Below are 27,067 nucleotides of genomic sequence, written 5' to 3'. Positions count from 1 at the left end.
TTGGAAAAATAACCCTTACACCAGTAGGTGTAAAACCCGTTGGATACAAATGGGTATTTGTGAGAAAACGTAATGAGAAAAATGAAATAGTTAGATACAAGGCAAGACTTGTAGCCCAAGGATTTTCTCAAATTCCAAGGATTGATTATGAAGAAACATATTCTCCAGTGGTTGATGCAACTACATTAAGATTTCTGGTAAGTTTGACAGTCACAAAAGGGCAGCAAATGCGATTAATGAATGTAGTGACTGCGTATTTGTATGGGTCACTCGATACGGACATTTACATGAAAGTCCCCAAAGGACTAAAAATACCAGAAAACCACAAGCCTAGACAACTGCTTTCCATAAAACTAAAAAGGTCACTTTATGGATTGAAACAATCTGGAAGGATGTGGTACAACCGTCTGAGTGAATACCTTATGAGAGAAGGATTCAAAAACAACCAAGTTAGTCCCTGTGTTTTCATAAAGCGATCACAATCAGGATTCGCTATCATTGCAGTTTATGTTGATGATTTAAATATCATCGGAACCCCAAATGAACTCGAGAAAACTGCAAAATACTTGATGAAAGAATTTGAGATGAAAGACCTTGGGAAAACTAAATTTTGCCTTGGACTGCAAATTGAGCACTTGAGTCATGGTATTTTTGTCCATCAATCAAACTATACAGAAAGAGTTTTGAAACGATTCTTCATGGACAAAGCAACTCCAACCAACTTCCCAATGGTTGTTCGTTCTTTGAATATGAAAAATGATCCATTTAGACCCCGAGAAGAAAATGAAGAGATTTTGGGTCCAGAAGTACCATACTTAAGTGCAATTGGAGCCTTAATGTACTTAGCTAATAATACTAGACCCGACATAGCTTTCTCTGTGAATTTGTTAGCCAGGCACAGCAATGCACCAACATATAGGCATTGGAAGGGAGTTCGACACTTACTCCGGTACCTACGAGGGACACAAGACCTTGGTTTATATTACCAACCAAAACAAGATGCTGCTCTCATTGGGTATGCAGACGCTGGATACTTATCAGATCCTCAAAATGCCAAGTCACAAAATGGATATGTGTTCACTTATGGCGGCACTGCAATATCATGGAAATCAACAAAGCAGACATTGACCGCGACATCATCAAATCATGCAGAGTTGATAGCCCTCTATGAAGCAGGACGGGAATGTGTGTGGCTGAGGTCGATGATCAGTAATATCCAAAAGGAGTGTGGAATGAACACAATAACAGAAGACCCAACCATCATCTTTGAAGACAATACAACATGTATCGCTCAAGTAACTGAAGGATATATTAAGGGAGATAAAACGAAACATATTGCCCCAAAACTGTTCTTCACACATGATCTGCAAAAGGACAAGGAAATAAACATCCAGCAAATTCAGTCTTGTGAAAATCTTGCTGACCTGTTCACCAAATCACTTCCTTCGAAGAAATTTGAGCAGTTAGTTCACAAAATTGGAATGCGACATCTTCGTGAACTATGCTGAGATCAGGGGGAGTATTATATGTACTGCACTCTTTTTTCCTTCGATCAGGTTTTTATCCCACTGGGTTTTTTCCTGACAAGGTTTTTAACGAGACAGTACAACAAAACATATAATACAATATAGTTGTACTCTTTTTCCCTAGCTATGGTTTTTATCCCACAGGGTTTTACCTAACTAGGTTTTTAATGAGGCAACTTGTACCCCATTCCATGTGAACGTTCAAAGGGGGAGTGTTGAGAAACATGATTGAGTTGAACTTCACATGTGGTAATTAAAGTCAATGAAGACTTTACTAAGTACAATAATTTGTATAAAGTTCAATAATGTATAATATTGTATTCAATTATTTTGGCTATATAAATGAAAGTTCACGTATTGTGAACTTAGGTTGAAAAACAAGAAAGGAGTTTTCCTACCATTCTACTACTTACTTCCTATCTTCATCCCTTCACTGATAAATATCTTACCATCAGTAAAACATTTTTAACACCAAGAAATTTTTTAAAAGGTTTTTCAAGACAAAAAAGTTATTTTAAAAGGTTTTTTATTATAAATTTTCCTATTAATAATCAAAAGATACATCTCAACAACTGTGCCTATTAGACTAGTGCATTTAAAAAAAAAATTGGGGGTACATGACTACACAACTACATTTGATCTCATGTAATTGTATTAAGAATAAAAATTGGTCAGACACTCATTAAAATAGTGTAATTGAATATTGCAAAAATTGAATTGAAATACTATATCAAGAAAAGAAAATTTTGCTAATTGCAGTCTTTCAAAGTTTTGATTATGTCAATTGCAACCATTTTAAAATAAATTGTACAAAAGTACTACTAACTTGTTAATTGACACCTAAGGCTTGTTCTCTCCACCGTATAATTAAAAATAAGTTTTTGGTCTAATAAATTCATATTAGTTCAGATAAGTTACAATAAGATCTAATAAGTTTAATAAGGTCTAATAAATTTAATAAGGTCTTATAAGTTCCTATAAGTTAAATAAGATCTCCTTGTCTAAAAAAAAAAAAAAAGTTAAATAAGATCTAATAAGTTCCAACCAAGTCTATAGAACACTTAGGAGGGTTGCTAGAGTATGATGACTTGAATCCTCTTGGTTGGGACAAATATTTGAGGGTGAAAATTATGATTGACATTAACAAACCTCTACGTAAGGGTATCAAAATTGCATATGTTCACAACCCTCAAAATGGTGTAGTATTCAATATGGATGTCTTGCTAATTTTTGTTACTATTGCCCTATTGTGAGCGAATGGACCACACGAACAATACATTGAATGTCAATTTAATTTGTAGAAAAAGAAACTCTTGGAGAAAAGGGTAGTATATGAATACGACCCATGGTTTGGTGCTTCACCAAAAAAAAAAAAATGCCCGATTCTCTGCTTTTGAGAGGGAGAAAGAGAAGGGGAGGTTGTCCAAGCTCAAGGGCCACAACAATGCAAGACTACCAGGGTATAATGATCTTAGAGCGGTTCGCAAAGGCCCTCTAGGCTCTAGGTGCAGCACCGGAAGCTATTTTTCTCACTTAGTCCAAATGCAGAGTCTTAACTTGGGAAGAATGTAGAAAAATTGCAAGTGATTACACAACAATATCTCAACATAGGCGAGAATCTGAATGTTGTTAATGATGAGGCTCCATTGGCACCTCCCGGTTTTAAAAAGCAGCAAATTTTGAGCATAAGTAACCCCTGAGTGAGTAAACCCTTGAGTAACCCCTCCCGAGTAACTTGAATAACTCTTGACCAAACCTCTCAAGTTCCCCATGACTAAGTAACCCCTAACCGAACCCCTCATGTAACCCCTGATCGAGTAACCCTTGACCGAGTAACTCAATTAACCCCTATCACACGGTGTGGTAAACCACATATAATAGCACAGTCCTATCACCAGCGCGATGGATCGACCCACTTTTCTCTCTCTCTCTTTTACCAAAAAATTTATAACTTATTCTTTAGACACAATTTACTTGAGCACGAGACACTAACACGACATGTGGGGCTACCCAACATATGACCCGTGCCCATTTTTCCATGAAGATTATACTTTAACAACATCCCATATTTCCATGGAATAGAGGGAAAAAAAAAAGAACTTCCGAGCTCTCTCCGAACACTCTCTCAAGTCTCACTCTTCTTGCTCTGTCTCTGCTTTCTTCAATTTGAAGCTAATTAATCAAATTTAATTATTCTGATTATATAGAAATTGAAATTTGGTATGTAATCAAGCATTATTACTGTTATTTGATTGAATATTTAATATTCTTATATATTTGTTTATGCATTTTGATTCTCTCTAAATTCTGTTGAATTTGGCTTTTTCGTGATAATTTAGATATATATCTTTGTGCTTATGTTTGTTTTAGGCTTAAATTATGAATCAATTAGTGCAATTGTGTTTGATTTTTGAAATTTTGATTATGCTAGTAAAATCATCTGCAAAATGTTTGGAAAGCATTTGAATTTGTTTAGGGTTTTTTTTCAAATTAGATTTTTTGAATAGTTTATGTATGATTCTCGTTGTTGAGGATATATCAGTCCTATGCTAAACAGTTTGCAATTGCTATTTCAGATGGAGGGTGGGAATTGAATTGACAATTCAGGAAATGGGCGATTGTGGGATGGAAGATTACAAAAATCGTGTCGACGTAGTGTTGTCACATGTCAATAGGGTGAGTTTGCTTCTGAATTTGGAGTTAGGTGATTACTTGCCTAATTATTGCTCATTTTAATGGTTATATTTGTTTGGTGATTGCTAGTTTAGAGGCCTAAATCCCTTCAATTATGCAACTATGCAAGCTCATATGATATTCGATAATGATTGCTTTGGTCTCTGAAATTACTGATATATGGGTCAGGTGCCCTCCTAAAATAGTCAAAATTGTGATGTTTCATCTTGTTTCGTCTTGCATTTTAATTTTTGTTGGCATCAATATCCATTTTTTTTTTTTTGTAAGGATTTTGTTTACATCAATTGAATTTGCAGTATGTGTCCTATGCTGAACTCCTGATATAAACTGTGAAACCAGGAAACGGTTTGTTTTGGCTTTTGAATGTAACATAGATAACTAGTGAGGTAACATGCAGTTATAGATTGTTTCATTAAGATTCTATCTGTTATATATCTATCTCATAAAAATTTTACTTGAGCATGCTTTCTTTGTTGAAAGTCATTTTCGCACTAGAACTGTATTACTGATGTTGACTGTCATCTAGACCAGTCTAAGAGTGTTGTTTTTATTTATCTTTTTGTTTTTATTGTTTGTATGAGATAGAATAACATTTAATATATACATATATGCAGATAGAGCAAAAAGTTCATGAGATTGAGCAATTCTACTTTAACAGCAGTAAAAAGCAAGCAAACAGCTCGAAAGGTGGCTTGGCTTCCAGAGACAAAGACAAGGATAAAGAGAGACATGTTGCTCTCACTAAAAAGCAGCAGCAGGATGCAACAAGCAAGGAAACAGATGTCACAAAGAGAATGCAGGAGCTGATATGTCATTTTGGCAAAATATTACATGAGGTCATTTTCTTCTCTTCTCTTCTCTTTTCTTTTAAAGGAAATTAGAAGTACCTTTTAGATTGTTCATATCGTAACACTAGGATTTAGATCAGAATTCTGATTTCAAATCGATTATAAATGAGACAAAAGGGTATTTGAGACTGCTCAATAGATGAAATGCAAGATTTTTGTGTGAGCTATTCAACTTGAGTTAATAAGTTTATCAGATCATAAAAACCTACTTTCTGCAAATCTCTTCCTTGTCGTCGGCACCGAACATCAATTGCAACGGTTCGATAGACTGCTCATTGGGATAGATTAGATCAATAACAGGAGAGCTTTTCTGATTTTGCTTCCCGTGCTTGATTGAAGTCAGAACTAATTGATTATATTTAGTCTTGTGAGAATTTTGGAGCATGATGACTTGGAATTAGCAGACTCTAACAGATATGTTTAGCTAAGGCCTGAGGGATGTAAAAGTGCACGGCAGCTCAATGGTTCAACCCGTAAATCAACACCCTCAATTCTAGCCTCTTTGTCCTTTGGGGAGGGGGTGGGGGGATTACTATAGCTATAAAATTTGTAATTAAGAGCGTAATGACCAACAAGTGGAGGGAAATTTTCAATTAATGGAGGGGTGTGCTGTGTGCATATCTAATTTAACTCATTTCACTTTAGTTCCGGTGTCTATACTCATGGACTAAGATCCGCAATCTAGATTAAACTACTAAAAGTCCACATTGTGGGTTTCGATGTCTTCTAGGGGTGAGCAAACCGGGTACCCGATCAAAATTTTAGGACCCGGACTTGGAATTGGTTGGAACCGGGTCCTAAAATTCGGAACCGGAATTGGAATTGGTTTAACCGGGTCCTAAATTTTAGGAATTGGAATTGGAACCACCGGGTACCGGTTCCGGTTCCGGGTACCCACTTATGTATGTAATTGTTAAAATATAATACAAATTATAATTCTCATTTTAGTTAGTATCATTATTAGTGTTTAATACTTATATTTATATATGCATTAAGCTATTTGTATTCATGTTAGATATTAATAATACTTTTTTTATTGTACAAATTAGATACATTTAACATATTTTTATTATTTGAAATTTATTTAGTTTAGGATATATTGGGTAACCGGGTACCCAACCGGTTCCGGGTCCAAAAAGTTGAGAATTGGAATTGGAATTGGTTATAACCGGATCCTTAATTTATTACCCGGAATTGGAACCACCGGGTCCAATCTCGGTTCCGGACCCGCCGGTTCCTAACCGATTCCGGTTCCAATTCCGGGTACCCGGAATTTTTGCTCACCCCTAATGTCTTCATTGAACGGGATGGGTGAATGCTCAAGGGAACTGCTTTAGGTACATTTTTCAGCAGAATAGGAGCATAGGATAACGGCTAAGGTGCTCTTTTTTCTTTTTTTTTTTTTTTTTTTTTTTTTCCTGAAATTAATGCAGCAATGTTAGTTAAAAGACAAAATATGATAGAATTGGCTTGATATACTTATTTATTTTTTTATTTTTGGCTGTTTTGTGGACAACTTGTCCTCAGTTACATGGATTAAACTTGTAGTGCTGGATAACTGGGAAGTTTTACTTTGACCCAGCCAAACATTTTTCAACCTCACTATCAGATTAAACCTTTGAAATGATCTTATCGAAAAATTAATTAAGCTGATGCCTTTGAGGTGGCTAAGAAGGTGTAGGCTGCTGTAGGATTAGAGTTATAAAAGAAGAATAAGGCCTCTCCTAAAACATCTTTACTTGATTTTATGCTGATTCAGGAAAAGTTCTGAATGTTTGCTGTGCTTTTAATCTGTGGACATCCTCAAAAGCTGCCTATGGCTTTGTACAATTGTACATTTGTACAGTTGTTTTCCTTGTTTTTACGGTCTTGATCAATTGCCGCAAATTTATGGGTTGTTATTTAAATTGTCCTGATATTACCCTTTATTCCTTTGCTTTTTAGATCACTAAACACCCGTGTGCATGGCCTTTTATGGAGCCTGTAGATGTTAAAGGCCTTGGTTTGGATGATTACTATGAGGTAACATAAAGTCCTTATTTCATTTTTTTTCACTGGTTTAGTTTCGTTTTGTTCTGTTAGCACTGTTTCAAAAAAAAAAAAAAAAAAAAAAAAAAAAGAGTTTTGTGAACACTACTCTGCTCCATCCTATCACCTTTTGTTTTGATCTTTTGTGGTCAATGTTTGATATTGTTCACCAATAATTTGTTAGAAGTTGTAGGAATATTATTGTTAGATTTGTTTCAAGCTTTATCTGCTTTTGCTGGTCATTTTGTGTGCCTTATGAGTTATTACTTAACATTTTTTCCTTATACCAGATTATTGAAAAACCTATGGATTTCAGTACGATAAAGAAACAAATGGAAGCTAAGGACGGTAGTGGCTATAAACATGTACGGGAGATATGTGCAGATGTGAGGTTGGTTTTCAAGAATGCAATGAAATATAATGGTGAAAAGAATGAATACCATGTCATGGCAAAAACCTTGCTGGCAAAGTTTGAAGAAAAGTGGCTACAATTTTTGCCTAAAGTTGCAGAAGAGGTGAGATTCCAGTGAAAAAGGCCACTGTTTTTGTGTGAATAGTAGTTAGCTACTTAGCTCTTTGTTATATGTGATTTGCCATATTTTATCCTTTTTTTCACATGGTTCTGAAAAAGGCAGGCTGCTGTTGCAGGAAAAAAGGCGAGAAGAAGAGGAAGCTCATGTACAGCTTAGTCTGCAGCTAGCTCGAGAGGCTACTTATGCCAAAATGGCAAGGGATGTCAGCAATGAGGTTTGTTTATTTTGGAGTTATTGGGCTTTGTTTCATTGAAACTTTAATCTTTGGCAGTCATGTAATTAACGTTCCTGTCAGACGTGATTTATGAGATATTGAGCTCACTGAGGTATAGTCTTTTTTTTAAAAAAAACAAAATACTTCTGAAATCACAAGTAAAATACTCCAAATTTGATGCTGCTAAATAAATTCCACAACCACTTTTTTGATGGTTACACGACTACCTATTTTTAAAGCTCCATATTTACTTTCAGTGTCTAATAATAATAATAGTACTCTGCATTACTCTCGTGCTCTTCTTTTGTGGAGTAGACTAACGGGTGTTTGGTTTATTGTCAAGTAGAGATTTACAAATTCGTTTTTCATAGAAAGTTTATCAGGGTAACTGGCTTTTATATCATGACAATTTCCCCCTTCAGGCAATGTTTATGCATATGCTTTAATTCATTATGCAATTCTATTCATTGAATTATCACACCTAAATTCGTACTTGACCATAATATATTTCCCTTGAACTAAATTATCAGCTTTTCGAGGCAGACATTCACCTTGATGATCTTAGGGAACAGCTGGTTCTAAAGTGCAGGTAAATGATGATTGTCTTATGTACAGATTATAGTTGCCGTACTTGCTAGCAACCTTGAATCAGATTGTGGCTTTTCTTTTTTTTTTTTTTTTTGCTGAACACCGGACTATGTGCTCCCTGCATGTTTGAAACTGAATTTGATTCACTAAATTTCAGGAAAATGTCAACCGAAGAAAAAAGGCTGCTTGGCACAGCCCTCACAAGGCTATCCACTGATGATCTCAGTAGAGCTCTAGAGATTGTTTCCCAGAGCAATCCTGGGTTTTTAGCAAATGCTGAGGAGGTGGACCTTGATATTGATGCTCAGGTATTCTTTTCCTTATCCAGTTTAGTCAGGATATATTGTCTGCCGTATATTGTCAGATCATGTTATTTTTATTTGTCCTTTGACATTGCTTTCGGTTGCACAGAGTGAATCCACACTATGGAGGCTAAAATTCTTTGTAAGAGACGCACTGCAATCTCAAGGCAGCTTGGGTGGCAACAACAATAACGACAACAATGAAAACAATAACAATAATGTCAATAGTATTAATAATAACAATTCAAAACGAAGAAGGGAGAACTGTGATGCCCTTGCCAAGACTGCCAAAAAGCGTAAAAAGGTAGCATCGTGATTGTTAGAATAATGTCCAATAGATGAACTATGGTCTATATGATCTGCAACTGTATAGTATTATCTTGAAGGAAATATGATCACTGTTTATTTTTATTTTTTTTTAATATTTTAAAATAATTATTATTCCGTCTTTGATGCTGTATGTAGGCTGTTTGGATGTAGGATGTAGTCTAAACTTGGAATATTTTTTAGAAGAGCAGGGAATGATTGGATAAGAATCTTTATTAAGTGCCTTACGAGGCCATAAGTGACCCGAACTACAGAAGGTTCACACTTTAGAATGGTATCAACAGCCCTTACATGTCTAGAACAAGCGCTGGGTTGTTATCGATTAGAACTCGAGTGTTTGGAGTCTATCCCGAACTATATACTTGGTATCTTATATCCTTTGACTGGCTATATCACTATCACTGGGAGATTTTTCAAGGGATTAATTATTGAACTTCATAATTCAAAATTTTCAATGTAAGGAAATTACGTCTCCTTTCTCCGAAGGGGAAGAAGGTGAGCAAAGGGTTGAATCTGTGAAACCACCAAGGGACTATGGCTATAGGAGGCAGTGGGAACTCAGCAATCCATCTGCGCGCCATCCCGACATCTTTGTGAGTTGTGACAACACCATTATTATCTTATAACAATCAACCTTTTCGACAAACTCTGTAGTTAGACATCAGTGTGTAGATAAGTATAGGCGTATAGTCCATGTCTCCATGATATTATCTGCACTCTTAGTTACTTTTATATACAATTGTGTTTCCTACATGTATTTTGAATTTGGCTGCTCGAATTTAAAATTACACAGCTCACAAATTTATTTACACCAATGGAGTTATGGAGATGAATTCAGCTTGAAGCACAGGAGAAATTCTACTTTGTTAGCCAAACTTCAAATGAATCGGGGAAAACTGAAAAAGTGAAAAAGTACAATCTTTTAGAGAATTTGTTTCTTAGTACGTAGTAAATGGCAAAAATCGCAAAATTATAAATAATTGCATTTTATTTTAGTAAAAAACTAAAAATGCTACGTTAAGTTGGTTTAGATAAATTACGTAGTAATTAGGAATAACTACGTCAGGAAGGGGCACAAAAAATGTTTTTAAAAAAATCAGTTTGCATAGCTGTAGAATTTTACTATGTAGTTTTACTCGTTAAAAAAAGCTTTTTTTAAAAAAGATAATTACTGCATTTAGTTACTAGTTAGCAATTAACATTAAATTACTTAGATGTCAATCAAGTGGAGATAACAATGCAATATAACCTCTTCACTTCTTCTTCTAATCTTCCGGTTTCTATGAGTATTTGCTCTAAAATATTAATCTTTTCAATTACAATGTTTCATATTTATTCAATTATGAAATATTATGCAAAGTTATTACTCCAGTATTGTATATGCAAACTTACTATTCAAATAATATAAGCTATTTTCATTGTCTTATATTTAAAGCTATTGCATGCAAAAAAATTTGTTACGTAAGAGGCCTTTTTCTTACATTATGTCTAGGGCCCATAAATTTCCAGGAATGGGGCTGCAGGGTACTTGTTAAATTTTTCTGGAACCAAAGTTGAAACTCACATAATGAAAATCAGAACCTGTTCAACATGTTCCTGAAAAATGAAAATCGAAACTAAAATCGGAACCTGTCGCAACAGGTTCTCAAATTTACTACGTACCCAGAATTTCGACCATAACCTGTGATTCATAATGAATTATAGTTTCGATTTAGCGATTCCTAAGAAATTTCTAATCCAATACCTTGATTTTTTTTTCTCACCCCTAAATGTGGGACACCCCTACTCATAAACACATCAACAAAGTTATTCTTACACATTGAAGATGATGAAACTGAAATGTGGGAGCAACATCTTCAATGGCGTCCAAGCTCTCAACTTCATCCATGGTTTTCATCGCCTACGCTATTCAACATCATGTTCTTCCTCAACTGAAGCTATTCCATCTTCTTCTTTAACGAATTACTTGGTTGAAGTTCTAGGGTTTTCCTCCCAACATCTCTCTCCACTTCTACCAAGCTTGCTCAGCGTCCGAAATCAGCAAAAGCAACGAATGTAAGTACTGATTTGTTTAATAAGGCTAGTAATGCTAATTTAATCACTAATTTCTTCAAACAAAATGGGTTTGATGAATCCCAGATTAGAAGATCATCTTAGTTCAACCTCGAATCTTATTGTCTAATGTTGATAAAACCCTAAAACCCAAATTTGAGTTTCTTCGAGGAATCGGAATTTCTGGGTCTGTTTTATCTAGGATTATAGTCCTAAATCCTACATTATTATGTATGCGCTTGAATCCTGTAATCCAAACTTTGAGGCAAGTTTTGGGTAGTGATGAGAATGTGTGTAAGGCTCTTAGCTCATCGTAAGCATTTGCTTTCGAATGCTGAATTGTTGAAAAACTATGGCATCCCATATAATATCCAGAAACATGTTATGCAGGACCCTGAATCCTTTGTTGTAAGTCCTCTATTGTTTAAGGATGATTTGATTAAGGCTGAACAGAAGTTTGGGATTTCTCGAGACTCGACCATGTTCTTGTATGTGGTCCGAATCCTAAGGCGCCTTAGTGAGAAGAATATTGAGTCTAAATTTCAAGTTTATAAGAGCTTTGGATGGACACGATCTGATTTCTTGGAGCTAATAAGGAGAATTCCTAGTTGCCTAGGATATTCTGAAGCAATGACTAAGGAGAAATTGAGTTTTTTCATGTGTGAGCTAGGTTATCAGCCTGCTTACCTGATGTCGAGAAGTGCTTTCATGACTTGTAGTTTGGAGAAGAGAGTAAAACCGAGACATCAAGTCGTGCTGGTTTTAAAGGAGAAAGGTTTGATCAAGAAGAATTACTGTTTTTATTCTATTATATGGATGAATGAGTTGAAGTTTGTGAATAACTTAGTACTACCATATGTGGAGGTTCATGAAATTTATGCAAACCATGTTGGTGTTAATGCAAAGCTGCTAACTCAAGGAAAAGCTAATCCCCATTTCAACATATGAACCAGGATTCCGATGATAGTGGATGATGGGTAAGTGCACAATGCTTTTGTTGTCAACTAGTTGAATTCATATATTTCACGTATTACCATAACTGTTACCATTATCTTGAAGTAGATTTATTTTTACTGTAAATCTGTGTAATGTTCAACCTTTAAAGGTTTGTTTCTACTTACTGCCCTAATGAAATAATTTTATCATGAGGCATTAGTTACCTACATTGTTAAATGTTAACTTTAAACGAACTGAAATATATGCTACTTTATTTAGATGAATTCACAAAAAAATAAACCTCCTTCTAGAGGCTTTTGCTTATAGGGACAATATGGCAGGTTGTTTTTGTTCTCTGCACTTCTTAATGCTCATAGATGTACAATAAAATAATTTCTTTGCTTGTAAGTGAGTTTTCTCCTTAACGCTTTGTTTGGATAGCAAAGAAGGAAGGAAAAGAAGGGGAGGGAAAATGGAGGAAGGGAAGGGAAAAGAAAGGGAGGGGGAGGTGAGCTCCATTTTCCCTCCAAATCTCTCCAATTTTGGAGAGATTATGGTTATTAAAGAGAGAGGGAAAATGGATCCCTCCCTCTCCTTCCCCTTCCTTCCCCCAATCTTTTACCCAAACAAGAGATTTTGTCCCCCTCTATTTCTCTTCTCTTCTTTTCCTTCCATTTCTTCCTATCCAAACAAAGTGTAAAGCTCATATGATACATCTGTGTTTTATCTGAACTTTTCACTGTTCTAATCTCTTTAATTATTATATCATCCTTGTTTTATTTGCAGGCAAATGTTTGCAACCTGTTTTATGTTTGTAATTGTAGTATGCCTGTTCTAATAAGTAATTTTACCTCAAGGTTTACACTATTCTGTTCAATATGTTTTTGAGAAAGATTCTCAAAATGGTTCAAATTAGGGGATAGTGTAGCCTTTTCTTTTCTGCTAATAGAAATTTGAAAAAAAAAACATGTTGGAATTGATGCTTTATATGCCTTGTACTCTTGTAGTACTACTAACCTGTATTAGTCAAATGCACTGATTAAAATACAGTTTTGATTATAGAATTTTGGTACGGTTTTTTATATTTTCTCTTGCTATCTGATGGATAAATATCTCATAAATCTTTTCATGAATGAGCTAGGTCATGACTCTGCTTCTTGACTTCTTGTATGTGCTACTTATCTTATAGCTTTGGACTAATGTTCAGATACAGAGAATTACTGGTGGTGAAGGGATATGAGGATGATATAATTTATAATGCATCATTGGATGCCATACTAGTTGACTGTCTACTTTTTTCTGAAAAGTTTTATTAGATGTTTATGCAAAACTCACAAAGATATTAATAATACAGAAATCGAAATTCAAGTCCTGTTATATGCAGATGCTGTTTGATTTTTTAATCCAGTAGAATGCACTGAAATATGGTGCTGTGGGTTTGGCTTGTAGGATTTGCACACACAATTTCAGATTTTTAGTTGTCTTTTGTATATATAGGGTAAACTAACTTCTTTGAACTTGAAGAAACCTCGTATGTGTCGAAGACTCGAAGGCAGTTAACTAGTGCTGAGAGCATAGAAGAAAGTAAATCTGTTATGTTTGACTTTGTGATACATATATATACTCATGGCATCTGGATGAATAGTTCAAGCTACTCAGTAAGTAGTTGTCATTTTTTTCTCTTGAAGTAACTTATGGTTGCTTTCGTGGGGAATGAAGCCTGAAGGAACTGGGGGGATCTGAGTTTTTACTCCTACAAGTGATTCCCTTTAATATCATGTCTCTTAGCTGAAGTTTATGCTAATTTGATTGTTATGTAAGAGGGTACCCATAGCAGTTTAATATCAGTTTAGGAGAAAGAGTGTCTCAGTCTTAGCTGCTGGTAAGATGATGGAATAGCAAGAACTTGCTGAGTTGTCCCCTCAAAAGCTACTCAATTGACATAAATCGGACATGTGGGAAATGAATGGTTGGCAGCTGCTAAAATTAGAGTGGTGTGCCATGAAAATTTTCTCATAAGATGGAATGAATTGCGTTGTTCCATCCCTTTTTTTCCTGTTCACTTGCTGACTTCCAAAGTTTTAGCTTTTTATCTACTACTCCCTCAGTCCCTTTTTGACGTGCCTGTTTTCTTTTTTGGTGTCCCTAAATGATGTGCCTGCTTTCAAAAATATCACACAATTATTACTTGCTTTTTTTTTTAACTTTTTCATACAAAATACACATATACCCTAAAAATCATTGTGCTGTGTTTAGCTCTAATTTTTTATTTTTACTTTTATTTTATTTTATTTATTTATTTATTTTCTTCGACCCTCTCCTACCCAATCTAAAAGATAATTTATCATGCTCATCTTTGTATGATTCCCCTGTTATAGACTTATATTCTTTTGCCTTAAAAGGACTTGCTATTAATAAAACCTTCCCATCTGATTGATAACAATCAGATAGGCAGTTCTATGTTCAACATCCATGTAGATATATTTTTGCATGCTTATACATGCCATCCAACTGTTCAATAAGAGAGTACTAAGAAAATTATTTTACGGAGTATTAGATTTATACATGGTGTTATATTTGAACTCAAAAGCAATTCTTATGCTGTACAGATTTCTTCTTTTCAATTATGAGGAGAGCCTAGTGATTATGGTGGACATCATGCAAGAAGATCAGAAGCAATCAACTGTAGTTGGGAAAGCCAAAGATAATGCTTTCTTGTGACTGGAAGAAACTTGTGGTTACTTGTGGCTGGCCTTTATGGAGAAAAAAAGATACAAGTTTATCACCGTGATATATAAACAAAACATTGTAAAAAGAAGGGGTCCCACTTGAGGGACAAGATAAGAAAAATTCTTCTAACGACGCGAGCCCATGAGATTTCCCTAAACCATGAGTTGAAGACCGATGTCACTATTATACCACCTCAATGACCTTGGTGAACCATGTTTTGCTTTTTCTGGGAATTATGCCTTCCATTTTTTTGTGGATTGCTAAATACTAAGAAGAAATTGGGTTTTTTAATGTGTAAACTGGGTTACCAGCCTGCTTACCTGATGTCAAGAAGTGCTTTCATGACTTGTAGTTTGGAGAAGAGAGTAAAACCGAGACATCAAGTCGTGCTGGTTTTAAAGGAGAAAGGTTTGATCAAGAAGAATTACTGTTTTTATTCTATTATATGGATGAATGAGTTGAAGTTTGTGAATAGCTTAGTACTCCCATATGTGGAGGTTCATGATATTTATGCAAACCATGTTGGTATTGATGCAAAGCTGCTAACTCAAGGAAGGGCAAATTCCCATTTCAACATATGAACCAAGGTTCCGATGCTACTGGATGATGGGTAAGTGCACAATGCTTTTGTTGTCAACTAGTTGAATGTCATATTTTTCAACATATGAACCAGGGTTCCGATGCTACTGGATGATGGGTAACTGCACAATGCTTTTGTTGCCAGTCAGCTAGTTGAAATCATATATTTACGGATTACCTTAACTGTTGCCCTGATGAAACGATTTTATCATGAGGCATCAGTTACTTACATTGTTAATTTTAAACGAACTGAAATATATGCTGCTTAGACTAATGCATTAAAAAAAAATCCTCCGTTTAGAGGCTTTTGCTTATAGGGACAATAGTGCGGGACTGCGGGTTGTTTCTGCCCTCTGCAGTTCTTTATGCTCATATGTGTACAATAAAATAATTTCTTTGCTTGTAGGTGAGTTCTCTCCTTAAAGCTCATGATACATCTCTTTTATCTCTGAACTCCTCTCTGTTCTGATCACTTAAATAAGTATACAATCCTTATTTTATTTGCAGGCAAATATTTGCAACCTGTTTTATGTCTGTTTTTTTGCAACCTGTTTTATGTTTGCTTTTTTGCAACCTGTTTTATGTTTGCTTTTTTGCAACCTGTAGTATGCTTGTTCTAATAAGTAGTCTTACCCGAAGATTTTCACTATTCTGATCAATTTGTTATTGAGAAACATTTTCAAAATATTTCAAATTAGGATAAAGTGTAGCTTTTTCTTACCTGCTAATAGAAATTGAAAATACATGTTGGATTTGATGCTTTATACGCCTTGTAGTACTACTTTCCTGTATTTTGTCAAATGCACTGATTAAAATACAGTCTTGATTATAGAATTTTGGGACAGTTTTTTAAATTTCTCTTGTTATCTGATGGATTATGTCCGGGTCGCAAGATAGGAGGATTCACAGCAGTATAAACACTATCCTAAGGACTACTATAATTGAGAGCAACAGTAAGCAGAAAGAATTTTATCCTCAAGTACTAAAGAACAGGGTTGGTCCTTAATCCTTGCCATAATAGATGGAGCATGGAAAAGCCTGAAGGGAAACAAACACGGGAATGGGAAGCAGGTTCATAGGGGATCAGGTTTTATCACAACGCTCTAACAAGGTTTGTGCAATTTCCTCCATACAAACCAGCAGAAGCTATAGCAGCCCTCCACGCAATCAAAAGCATTGAGGATCTATCAGCAGAGCAGTGATGGAGACGGATTCCAGCAACCTAATCCAGATAGATGCTATGAGAAGAAAATGATGCACCAACGGAGTGTAAAACAATCATTGCTAATTTACAGCAATTAGCCTATAATCTAGCCTCTTGTACTTTTAGGAAAGTTAGTAGAGAAAGAGTTGAGAAAGCTCACTCCTAAGCAAGTTAGCAGTCGAAGCTAGAAAACGAGCATACTATCTAAAAGATGGCAATGGACATGGGCATCAATGACTTAACTCGAATTCCTTTATGACGAGTTTGATAACTCTTTGGAAAGGTTTAACGAGATTATGGAAATAGTCATGATGCTTCATAGGTCTCGTAAGATTCACAAGTTTGTCTTGAACTCACATATAAAAGGTTATGAATTCGACAATTAGATTGTGTCTTCTTGTTTTAGTGATTAAGCAAGTAGAGGAAACTTGCTTGGATTTCCTTATTATATACTTCGTATCATCCTACTCCATACTTGCTGCCTCCAGAAATTCTCGTGTGAATTGATTATCTTAGAGTGGGATCTTGTTTTGTTTGAAGTGATTTCCAATTCACAACAGTAGGGGAGACTTGGCAAAGATTTAAGCTTATTTTTTCCATCGATTCACACGACAATTTCTCGAAGCAACAAGTATGGTGTACGATTGATAACTAGTAAATCCAAGGAAGTACAGAGGGCATGTTGCCTGGAAAACCTTAGACGTTCAGCCAAGTAATGCCTGGGAAAAAAACCTTTTTTTTTTATATATATATTTATGTTTGGTATTGTGTTTGTTTTTGTAGGGAAATTAGGGCATTTTATTAAATTAAGTAAAGCAAAATTTCATAGAAAAATAGAGTGATGAGTTAGAGCTGGGGAAATACAAATTTATAAGAAGATTGTATTGTATATAAATCAAGGGGTGTTATCCATGGATAAAATAACACGGTTTTAGGAGAGGTGTTATCCAGGGATAAAATAACGCGGTTTTAGAAGGGTGTTATCCAAGGATTAAAATAACGCGGTTTTAGAAATTAAAGGGGTGTTATCCGGGGATAAAATAACACGGTTTCAGAAGGGGTGTTATCCAAATAACGCGGTTTTAGAAATTAAAGGGGCGTTATCCAGGGATAAAATAACGCGGTTTTAGGATGGGTGTTATCCAAGGATAAAATAACGCGGTTTTAGGATGGGTGTTATCCAAGGATAAAATAACGCGGTTTTAGGAGAAAAAGGTAAAACCGCTAGTGTAGTTAGTGATTTTCTCCTTATATCACAAATTATACCTAATTTGACCTTGATATACTTAAATTGTATATCATGTTGTTTCGGACTTGTTAGATATTTTATTCATAATATTTGACACAAATTTAGAATTAGGGAGTAATGTCTTGTAAGTTGTAAACTTGTAACCCTATATATTGATTAATAATGACATACACTTTATTTTGAGCAGTTTTCCTTAAATTTAACCAGACTATTTTAAAGGTCATAACAGGATGAATAGTAAAATTTTAAAACAAGTGTTTTTAGGCTAAAAGTGGCAATAGGGTCACTTGGATTCGGAGATGAACTCTTTACAATCAAGTAATATTTATATCAATTTTTTGAAAGTCTTTTGAGAGGAACAAAAACTTTAAATTTAGGTTATGTTCTTGTCAAAAAAAAAAAAATTTAAAAAATTAGGTTAGGTTTAGTTCAATTTGTCAATTTTAATTTAATAGAGCTCGTGACCAATGTATTATAATTTTTTATTTATATATATTAAATTGTGATTTTTTTTTAGTATGCCCCACCTATTCAAATTCAACGGAGCTTGGTACCCAAGTCGCACATATGATTAATGGTAGGCGAGTCTCCCAACAAAAGTTTTTAGCATTCGGTGAGGCTCAAATCAAGACCTTTCTTAAACGACATCAAACGACTTATCACTTAAGTCAACTCTTGTTCGGGAGCTTAAACGAATCAAATGCATAATAGTTCAAATTGAGTTCATTTGGTTAAATTTATGTTGAAGCTCATTTGTATCGATAACGAACGAGCTTTGATTTGTTCACGCCCTTTTTATGAACACATTAGATCAACTTATTAAATATTCTTATGTACAGCTTAAGAATAAGGTTTTAAGACTATTCAAATCTGAATGTCTTTTTGAGGTTGATTAGGTCAAACCAAATGTAATCATAAGAAGAAAACAAATTGTGCTAATTATATTTAATAATGTCTCAGGTTGCTAGTTTGTACTTGTTCAGTTTGATAATATTGTCGTTTTTTTTTCTTAATGTTTAATAATCATCTAACAATTTTATAATTTGAAAAATATTTGTATTAGGAGAATCGTCTTCATCAATATTTTGTATGTTATGATTTAAATATATTCAACAACTATTGATTATTTAACACAAATATAATTTTTTTTTCTTCATCAAGTCGAAAAACAATATTAAGGTCTGTTCTCTTCCGTTGAAATTCAGTTCAGTTCAGCACTTAATTTACGTCTAATGATATTGCTAATGATATAAAGCCAAATTTCATTCTTTTAAGCTCTTATTACAACGACAACAACAACAACAATAATAATAATAATAATAATATTAACAATAAAAATAATAATAATAATAATAATAATAATAATAATCAATAAGTAATAAATAATAATAATAATCATCAATAAATAATAATAATAATAATAATAATAATAATAATAATAATAATAATAATAATAATAATAACAACAACAATAATAATAATAATCAATAAATAATAATAATAATAATAATAATAATCAACAATAATTAATAATAATAATAATAATAATATGTACATTTGTATATACACATATATATAGTAATAAATAATCAATAAATAATCAAAGATCACTAATCCATAGTTAATAAGTTCAGTTCAGTTCACTTCAGTTCAGCTGAGTTCAGTCAATCGGAACAGGCCCTAAACTTCAAAATTAATGTTTCTAAATCGTATGATCATTGCATCATAGGAACGAATACTACAATTAAAGATCAATCATTTTATCCAATTTAACTATAATTTTGTTGGATAAAAAAACACAGTAAATAGATAGCTAAGGTGGTAAGACTTAAGTGTAACTTATTACTTGTTGGTCTTGAGTTCAAGTCTTTGTCGAAATATTTTTAGTTGTCAAATCAAAAAAGGTGATAGGCGGCACGCCAACACATGTTGCTGACATGTCATGTCATGTTTACATTATTAGGTTGGTGGTGGTTGATCTAGTGGTTGCCTCAGAGATGAGGTGGTGGCAACAATGGGACCTTCGACAAGGTCCTTTGTGATGCAGGGCCGAGGGTTTCCTGTAGAGAGAATGTGCTATGCAAGAGTATTAATTGCTTGAGGCTATTTGTGAATAAATGCAAAGTGGGAGAAGTGAATGCTTTTATACCTCAGCACAATTAGAGATATGGGCCGCAAGCCAAGTGGGCTTGTCATGTTGACTGGGCTACTGACTTTGACTTGGCATGGATTGGAGGATTGGACCTTTGACCTTGGGCTTATAATTGAATCATTTATGGACCGGTCCAATTGACATAAATTGGACCCAAACAAGGAGAATGTAAAAGGGTATAAGATTAAACTACTGTAGAATATAAATTGCTAACAAATACTCGATAAAATTAGAGAAAAACGCATCTAATCTACGGGAACTAGCAATTACGTACGAGGTACACAAACGTGTTTCAACACCCAAGTACCTTTTTTTTTTTTTACACAACACCCAAGTACTTACTATATGAGTAAGTATAGACCACTACCAGGTATGGATAGTTGGAGTCCATACCACAATAAAAAAAATACGTAAAAAAAATTGTAAAATTTAAAAAGCTAAAACAAAATGGAAAAGGAAGAAGGATTAGAGGGTAAAAAAACAGGAACTCAAAAAACTACCACTCACGAGAAAAGCTCCGGTGGTCGGAAAATCAGTCCCACAAAAACCCCATCAAAGTTGCAGTAATCTTCCCTTCAAGGAGCGGTGCTCGATGTACTGAAGGTGAGAATTTTGTGGCTGATTCAAATTAAAGGAGTTATTCGAAGTTTGGTTGATGAAAGATGATAGTCGAAGGTTGACGAAGAATGTTCAAGGTCTATACTTACAATTGCAGCCATGAAAAACGGTGGGTTCAATTCTCAGAGATCGAAAGATTTTGGATATGAGGGGGTAGAGGTTGGTTGTCGGTGCTGCGTTATTATTGACTTGTATACTGTTATTATTGAATTGTATACTGTTATGGTTAATTTTAATACAATTATCATAGAGTTGAATACTGTTATTGTAGAATTGTAAGAGGAGAGAGAATATTTTTTTTACACCATAGTACAATCTGATGACTTACCATGGAAATATTGCGCAAAATTACATATTTGTCCCTGGTATGGACCCAATGAGTCCATACCTGGTAGTGGTCTATCACTACCCCTTACTATATCGATTATCGAACACATACTTCACACCTTGACATGAGAAAGACGATCCTAATTAAACCATATGAAACCCGAATTCGACTCCATTTGCTATTGACCCACACAATATCATACGGAGTATGAAGTACAAAATATTTCAAAGCAAATTCCCACAAAATACTCCTAAAATGATAAAAATTGGGTGCAGTTGCAGAAGCATCAACAATGGCGTCCGAGGGTTTTACTCCTACCTACCTGGTTTTTGGCGCCTTCCATTGTTGTACTCAACATCAACTAAGGAAGGTAACCCTTCTCTCTCTTCTACTTTGCCCAATTTATTGGTCAATTCTCTGGGTTTTTCTCCCCAACAATCTCACTCTACTTCCGCTAAGCTCGCAGTGGCGCGGCAAGCTGTAGGGGCGAGGAGGGTGAGTGAATTTGATACTGTTGAAAATGCTATTTCTGTAATTCAGTTCTTTAATCAACTTGGGTTTCAACAATCTGATATTAGGAAAATTGTTTGTCGATTTCCGCGGATTTTAGTTGCTAGGGTTGGGAAAACCCTAATTCCCAAAATTAAGCTTCTTAATGAATTTGGTATTTCTGGGTCTGATCTTGTTCAAACTGTTGTTATGAACCCATCAATTTTGAATACACATGTTGGTCCTGCAATTCATGCTTTTAGGACTGTTCTGGGTAGTGATGATAATGTAATTACTATGCTCAAGCGATGCCATGCAACCTATATTGGAATCTCTGCTAAGTATTTGATTCTCAATATTGAATTATTGCAAAATTATTGCAGCATTCCTATTGACAAAATCCGGAAAGAAATTTGTCGTCACCCTAAACCTTATTTAATGAGGACTGATTTGTTTCAAGATAACTTGAGTCGGGTTGAAAAAATTGGGATTTCTCGAGACTCTTCGATGTTCAATTATGGCCTTCAATTGATAAGTGGCTTAAGTGATAAGAGAATTGAGGATAAATGTGAAATATTTAAGAGCTTTGGATGGACTCAATCTGATGTTAATACATTGATAAGACGAAATCCTATGTGCTTGACAGCGGCTGAGGCAAAGATCAAGGCAAGATTGGATTTTTTGATGAACCAGCTGGGTTTTAAGCCCGAATTTCTGGTATCCAATATCTGTTTATTCACTTGTAGCATTGAGAAGAGGTTATTGCCTAGGCATAGAGTCTTACAGGTTTTGAAGGAAAAAGGTCTTATACAAATGAATTACTCTCTTGCAAGTGCTGCCAAATTGAACGAGTCTCTGTTCTTGAAAAGGCTTGTTATTCCGTTTGAGGAAGTGCATGAAGTTTACGCTCTGATGACAGGTTCTACAGTAGGGTCACTCACTGGAAGAAGATTTCCAAATATGACATCGAATCCCATTGCTTCTAGATAAGAGTGCAATGTATTAGGTGATATTTAATTTTGATATATTTACCACGCATTCTTGCTGGAAGTGAACTGATTGCAGTGCTCTGATGTTACAACTCTTGATTATAAGAAAGAGTATTGACTTCAGTAATCTTCAGACTACAGAAAGGTCTTATACAAATGAATTACTCTCTTCCAAGTGCTGCCATCTTGAATGAGTCTGTGTTTTTGAAAAGGCTTGTTCTTCTATTTGAGGAAGTCAATGAAGTTTATGCTCAGCTGACAAGCTCTACAGTAGGGCCGCTCAATGTGGTAACATGTAAAAGCCAATCTTAAAGGTGTCATCAAATTCTAGTGCTGCTGTATGTTAGTCAGTGCATATGGCATCAGGCAATGATAACCTTGTTATTTTTATCAGATTAACTTTCAATCTTCTCGCAATATTGTTTCCTTGTTCTGAGTAGCCTTCATATCTACTGCTGGAAATGAACTAGGAAAGGCTGTAAACCATTATATTTGTGAAGGTTTCATTGCAATGCCATTTTTTGTTGTTTTGCAATGAGTAGAAGTTAAGTGTAATGTATGCTTTATTGCTTTAAATTAAAAGCTTGATTATAGATTTTTTTCTGTATGGTTTGGACTTAGGAACTCCAAGCAATGGGTTCTAAGTATAAACAACATATAATTATAATGGTTTGTGGACTGTGATTCTTGATGGAAGTTAGTGTTGATTTATTATTCAAATGAGGTACATATATCTCTTATTCTCTGTTTTCTTTTCCCTGCTAGTATTATACCTTTTAGGGAAAATTTAGGCACTAGTTGCAGTGCTATTATGTTACTTCTAGCATTTGTGTGATTTAGATGCAATTTTAAAGTATTGGCTTAGCAAATCTTGAAGTTGCTGGCAGTGACATTTATTAACTTGTGAAACCTATACTGCTTCTGTTCTTTTTCCAGTGGCAGCACTTTTGACTTGTTAATATTGAAACTCTGTGACGTAACAAAATTAGTTTATTAGTTTTGAGAAACGCAAAACATGGTGTCTTCTTTACATTACATAATGACGTGAAAAACTCTGTTTTATTTGCTACATGTCTTAGGGTTTCTGGTAGCAGTAGCTCGGTCTTTACATTTAGGCTTTTGAAGGCTTAAGATCTATGTTAGTTCCATATAGATACTATATAATCCTTTTGATTGCAGTGTAGATCTTGTGATTGGTATTAGTCCCAAGTTACTATTGTGCAAATTGGTTCTCTCATGGTAGTGAGGGAGCTATGCAATATGATTTGACTATGGTTTGCCATCTAATTGGTGGAATATGCTGCCTGAATGGCTTTCCCAGACAAAGATGGTGGAATAAGTTCATTGATGAGGCGAAAAGATGGATCACGAGATGGGTAACAACTCTGATTCCCTGTTTTTTCTGATTTGAAATTTGATGTGGTAATATGAATGTAGATTGTTAACTTGCATAAAATTTTTGATAACAAAAATACATGATTAGATGATTTAGCCAAAGTTGAGGTTGAGGGTATTGAAAAGGAAGTTAATTTCTTGCTCTCTGCTATTTGTTATGTCCTTGGGGCTATTCATCCAGTTGAATGTGAAAACAGAGATAAAACTGTCAATGAGGCCTTTTTTTTCCCCTTCTCTTAAATATTTTTTTCTTCTTATTTTATAAATTTATGGAGCCAAGTTGTAAAACGCTAGACTATCGACTTTGATATCAATAGCCTTGACGTTTGTTTTGTGCCTGTTGGAGTATAATTACCTAACCTTAATTTTCGTTGCTAGGGAGCAGGAACAGTGATGCTAGACTACGATTGTGAGGGGTGTTGGTGAACTTTTGTGTGTGTGTGTGTGTGTGTGTGTGTTGGTAAGGAGAATGGCCCTAACGGGCCAGAACCTCTCACAGGTTCTCCCAGCCTGGTTTAGCGGGTTAGGCACTTTGGAAGTTTGGGGGGGGGGGGGGGGGAGGGTAAGGGAATTCCTACCCCAAAGTGTTTCTAGTGGGAAAGTTTGCATCTCACAACCACTAGACCAAGCTTTGCTTGGTGGGAGTCCCTGAACGGTTACGGTTAAATATTGCTACTGCCTTGTAAGTAGTACGAAGTATTAAGTTAGCAGTGTAGATATATTGTGTAATTTGCAGTCAATTAGTGGTCTATCATGGAAACCGGTCAAAGGCATGAACTGCTCTATGTTAGGATACTCAGCTGATAATTATTGAGCTCCTTAAAAAAGGTACTTGTATTTAGGATTCTTTAGGCCTAAGCAATATAGTATTGCTGTAGTAAAAAAGGAAGGCTTTCAACCTACTACTCCGTTAGAATTATAGCAGATAATAGTCTCAGAACAACTTATTCATGTAACAAATTCCTTTATTGCTCTGGATGATGAAATTAGACTAGTGGGAAAGATGTATGTGATGCTACTTAGGTCACTCTTGAATTCATGATAACACGGACATGGTTTCTTTTGGTTCTTATAGTGAGGTAAATGATAAGTATGTTGAGGAGAGGCCGACTCCTCCCGCTTAGCACGTAAAATATTTGTGTATGAAATGCTAGAGGACTCAATGGCTTTTACTCAGCCTACTTGCGTAATAAGAAATTTTTCTTAAGCTTTTGGTCCTCGTAAGCTATCACAAAGTTGAAGGCGCAGAATGCTTCTAGTCTTTATGTTATTGTTTGTAGTGGGTGGCGTATTCTAATTTGGTTATCATGATGTTAAATTTTCTAATGGTCGAATCCTTTTGTTCTTTCAATGGATGTTATTAGTTTTTCGATGCCACTGATTTGTTGTAGGCTTAATACTGTGAATGGTTGGTTTTAATTGACTCCGGATTAAAACCAACCTAATGTCTTTCAAAAAAAAAAAAAAAAAAAAATCTAATGAAAATGGTTACCAATAAACCAAATAGTCTTTCAAAGTGTCTAGCCCTTACCCTTCCCCCCTTACTTTTAAAGTGCCTAGTTTTAACTCGGGTTGAGAGAACTTATGAGAGGTTCCGGCCCGATAGGGATCTTCTCGGACCAACAAAAAAAAAATGACTTTATTCGACCAAAATCACGTGACATGCAAATTGACTTAAGATTTAGTTACGAGTACCTATATCAAGCACACACTCAACGTTCGTATAAAAAAAAAAAAAATGTACACACTCAACATAAGAAAAACACATCGAATTCAACTTGATCTGCTATTGACCCAAAATTCAACTCGGGTCAAGTTATTTCGAAGCAAATTAAAACCAATTAAATTTCCATAAATTTCAGTACTCCATAGTAGAAATGATAAAATTTGGGTGCAGCTGCAGTAGCATCAACAATAGCGTCCGAGGGTTGTACTCCTACCTGCCTAGTTTCTGGCGCCTTCCATTGTTGTACTCAACATCAACCAAGGAAGGTAACCCTTCTCTCTCTTTTACATTGCCCACATTATTGGTTAATTATCTAGGTGGGTTTTTACTAGTACCCAGAGAATTGACCATAATCATTAATTGCAATGGTATTTAGATCTAAATAATTTTTAAGATAGTAAAAATTTAACCAAATTATACAATAAAAAGTACACTTAAACCGGGAGTAATTATATTTGGAAGCCAGATAATTTTTTATAAATCCATAATAATGTAAAAATAAATAAATAGAAAATAACATAATATAATAATTGTCTTAAAAAAATATACTCCGAATATATAATTTAATAATTTAAGACAAAATTTAAGGTTTCAAAAAATAAGTATATTGATTTACAAAAGTATATCTTTTGATTAAGATAAGGAAAGTAATCAATTGTGATTACAACTCCATATCAAATGTGATACAGATTTGTTAGTTTGGTGCCTTGAATCCGTTATATGCCGAACTCCCGTTTCGAACGACCCAGCACGGGGGCCTAATTCTCGGGCTTTTCTGTTTCTGTTTTAGGAGTCCTATATATACTCCTTATTTTGTAACCTAGCTGCACTCTGTACTCTGAAAATTCCTCAAAGCAATAATACTTTTTCTCCTCTGCCCGTGGACGTAGTCGACACACCGTCGAACCACGTAATTCTGTGTGTTGTTCTTGTTTATTATTTGCATTCGATCGCATCCGTTATAACAAGATTTTATTTGGACTACTAATTAATTAGCTACTAAAATCTTAATCTTTCATAATTACATATACCCCTCTGTCCCCAAAAGAATGACTCATTTGGCAGTAATTCATTGTGATCACCACTCCGCATTAAATGTGATAAATATCTTATTTTGACAGTTAATTAACCTTCTAAAATTACAAACACTATTTATCTATAAATTCAATTCTAGTTGAACTCATGACATATTCATAAAATTTATTCTCTAATAATGGCATCAAGTACCATTTTTCCTGTTGTTGTTATAGTTTTCTATCTTTTGATCTCTGCAAATGCAGATTGTAAGTTATGCAAGTTTATTTTATTTTATTTTTTTATTTTATTTAACCATATAGGTTTCTCATGAGAATGATGATTGTTTTATTTAGCTACAAATATGCCATTAAAATTTATAATATAGATTCAATCGTCTTAGCGTATAAATAATTTTTTTCTTTCAATAATGTGTAGGTGGTACTATTTATGGCGGTGAAGACAATTTGAAGTTATCACGCAAGGATATGTTGAATAATTTTGACAATGGAAATGGATCTATAAAAGTAGAGCTTAACATTTGCG

General features: G+C 34.7%; 2 protein-coding genes and 1 long non-coding RNA gene across 3 annotated transcripts; all 3 read left to right on the top strand.

Moving 5' to 3' along the window:
- Nucleotides 1–3,591: 3,591 nt before the first annotated feature.
- Nucleotides 3,592–9,231, top strand: LOC145609987 (transcription factor GTE6-like). Its single transcript, XM_081665246.1, has 9 exons — nt 3,592–3,746; nt 4,103–4,202; nt 4,835–5,056; nt 7,013–7,090; nt 7,387–7,611; nt 7,745–7,843; nt 8,374–8,432; nt 8,589–8,739; nt 8,843–9,231. The coding sequence occupies exons 2-9, from the start codon at nt 4,137–4,139 to the stop codon at nt 9,047–9,049; spliced, it is 1,107 nt and encodes a 368-aa protein (XP_081521372.1). The 5' UTR covers nt 3,592–3,746; nt 4,103–4,136; the 3' UTR covers nt 9,050–9,231.
- A 1,398-nt stretch (nt 9,232–10,629) lies between these two features.
- On the top strand, nt 10,630–15,859 carry LOC145609976 (uncharacterized). The gene is made up of 3 exons (XR_014106202.1): nt 10,630–11,115; nt 11,503–12,089; nt 14,658–15,859. It is a non-coding gene; the product is annotated as an uncharacterized LOC145609976 (long non-coding RNA).
- Nucleotides 15,860–21,163: 5,304 nt separating this feature from the next.
- Nucleotides 21,164–22,387, top strand: LOC145621940 (uncharacterized). Its single transcript, XM_081676369.1, has one exon. The coding sequence runs from the start codon at nt 21,164–21,166 to the stop codon at nt 22,385–22,387; it is 1,224 nt and encodes a 407-aa protein (XP_081532495.1).
- Nucleotides 22,388–27,067: the final 4,680 nt, after the last annotated feature.

This window comes from Chenopodium album, chromosome 3 (genome assembly GCF_948465745.1).
Source record: "Chenopodium album chromosome 3, dcCheAlbu1.1, whole genome shotgun sequence".
Classification (NCBI taxonomy): Eukaryota; Viridiplantae; Streptophyta; class Magnoliopsida; order Caryophyllales; family Amaranthaceae; genus Chenopodium; species Chenopodium album.
This window is presented reverse-complemented; position numbering and strand designations above follow the sequence as displayed.

Coding starts and splice junctions, on each gene's coding strand:
- LOC145609987 (XM_081665246.1), top strand. CDS start 4,137: ATGGGCGATTGTGGGATGGAAGATTACAAAAATCGTGTCGACGTAGTG. Junction 7,091..7,386: donor GTTTGGATGATTACTATGAG/GTAACATAAAGT, acceptor TCCTTATACCAG/ATTATTGAAAAACCTATGGA. Junction 7,612..7,744: donor TGCCTAAAGTTGCAGAAGAG/GTGAGATTCCAG, acceptor CTGCTGTTGCAG/GAAAAAAGGCGAGAAGAAGA.
- LOC145621940 (XM_081676369.1), top strand. CDS start 21,164: ATGATAAAAATTGGGTGCAGTTGCAGAAGCATCAACAATGGCGTCCGA.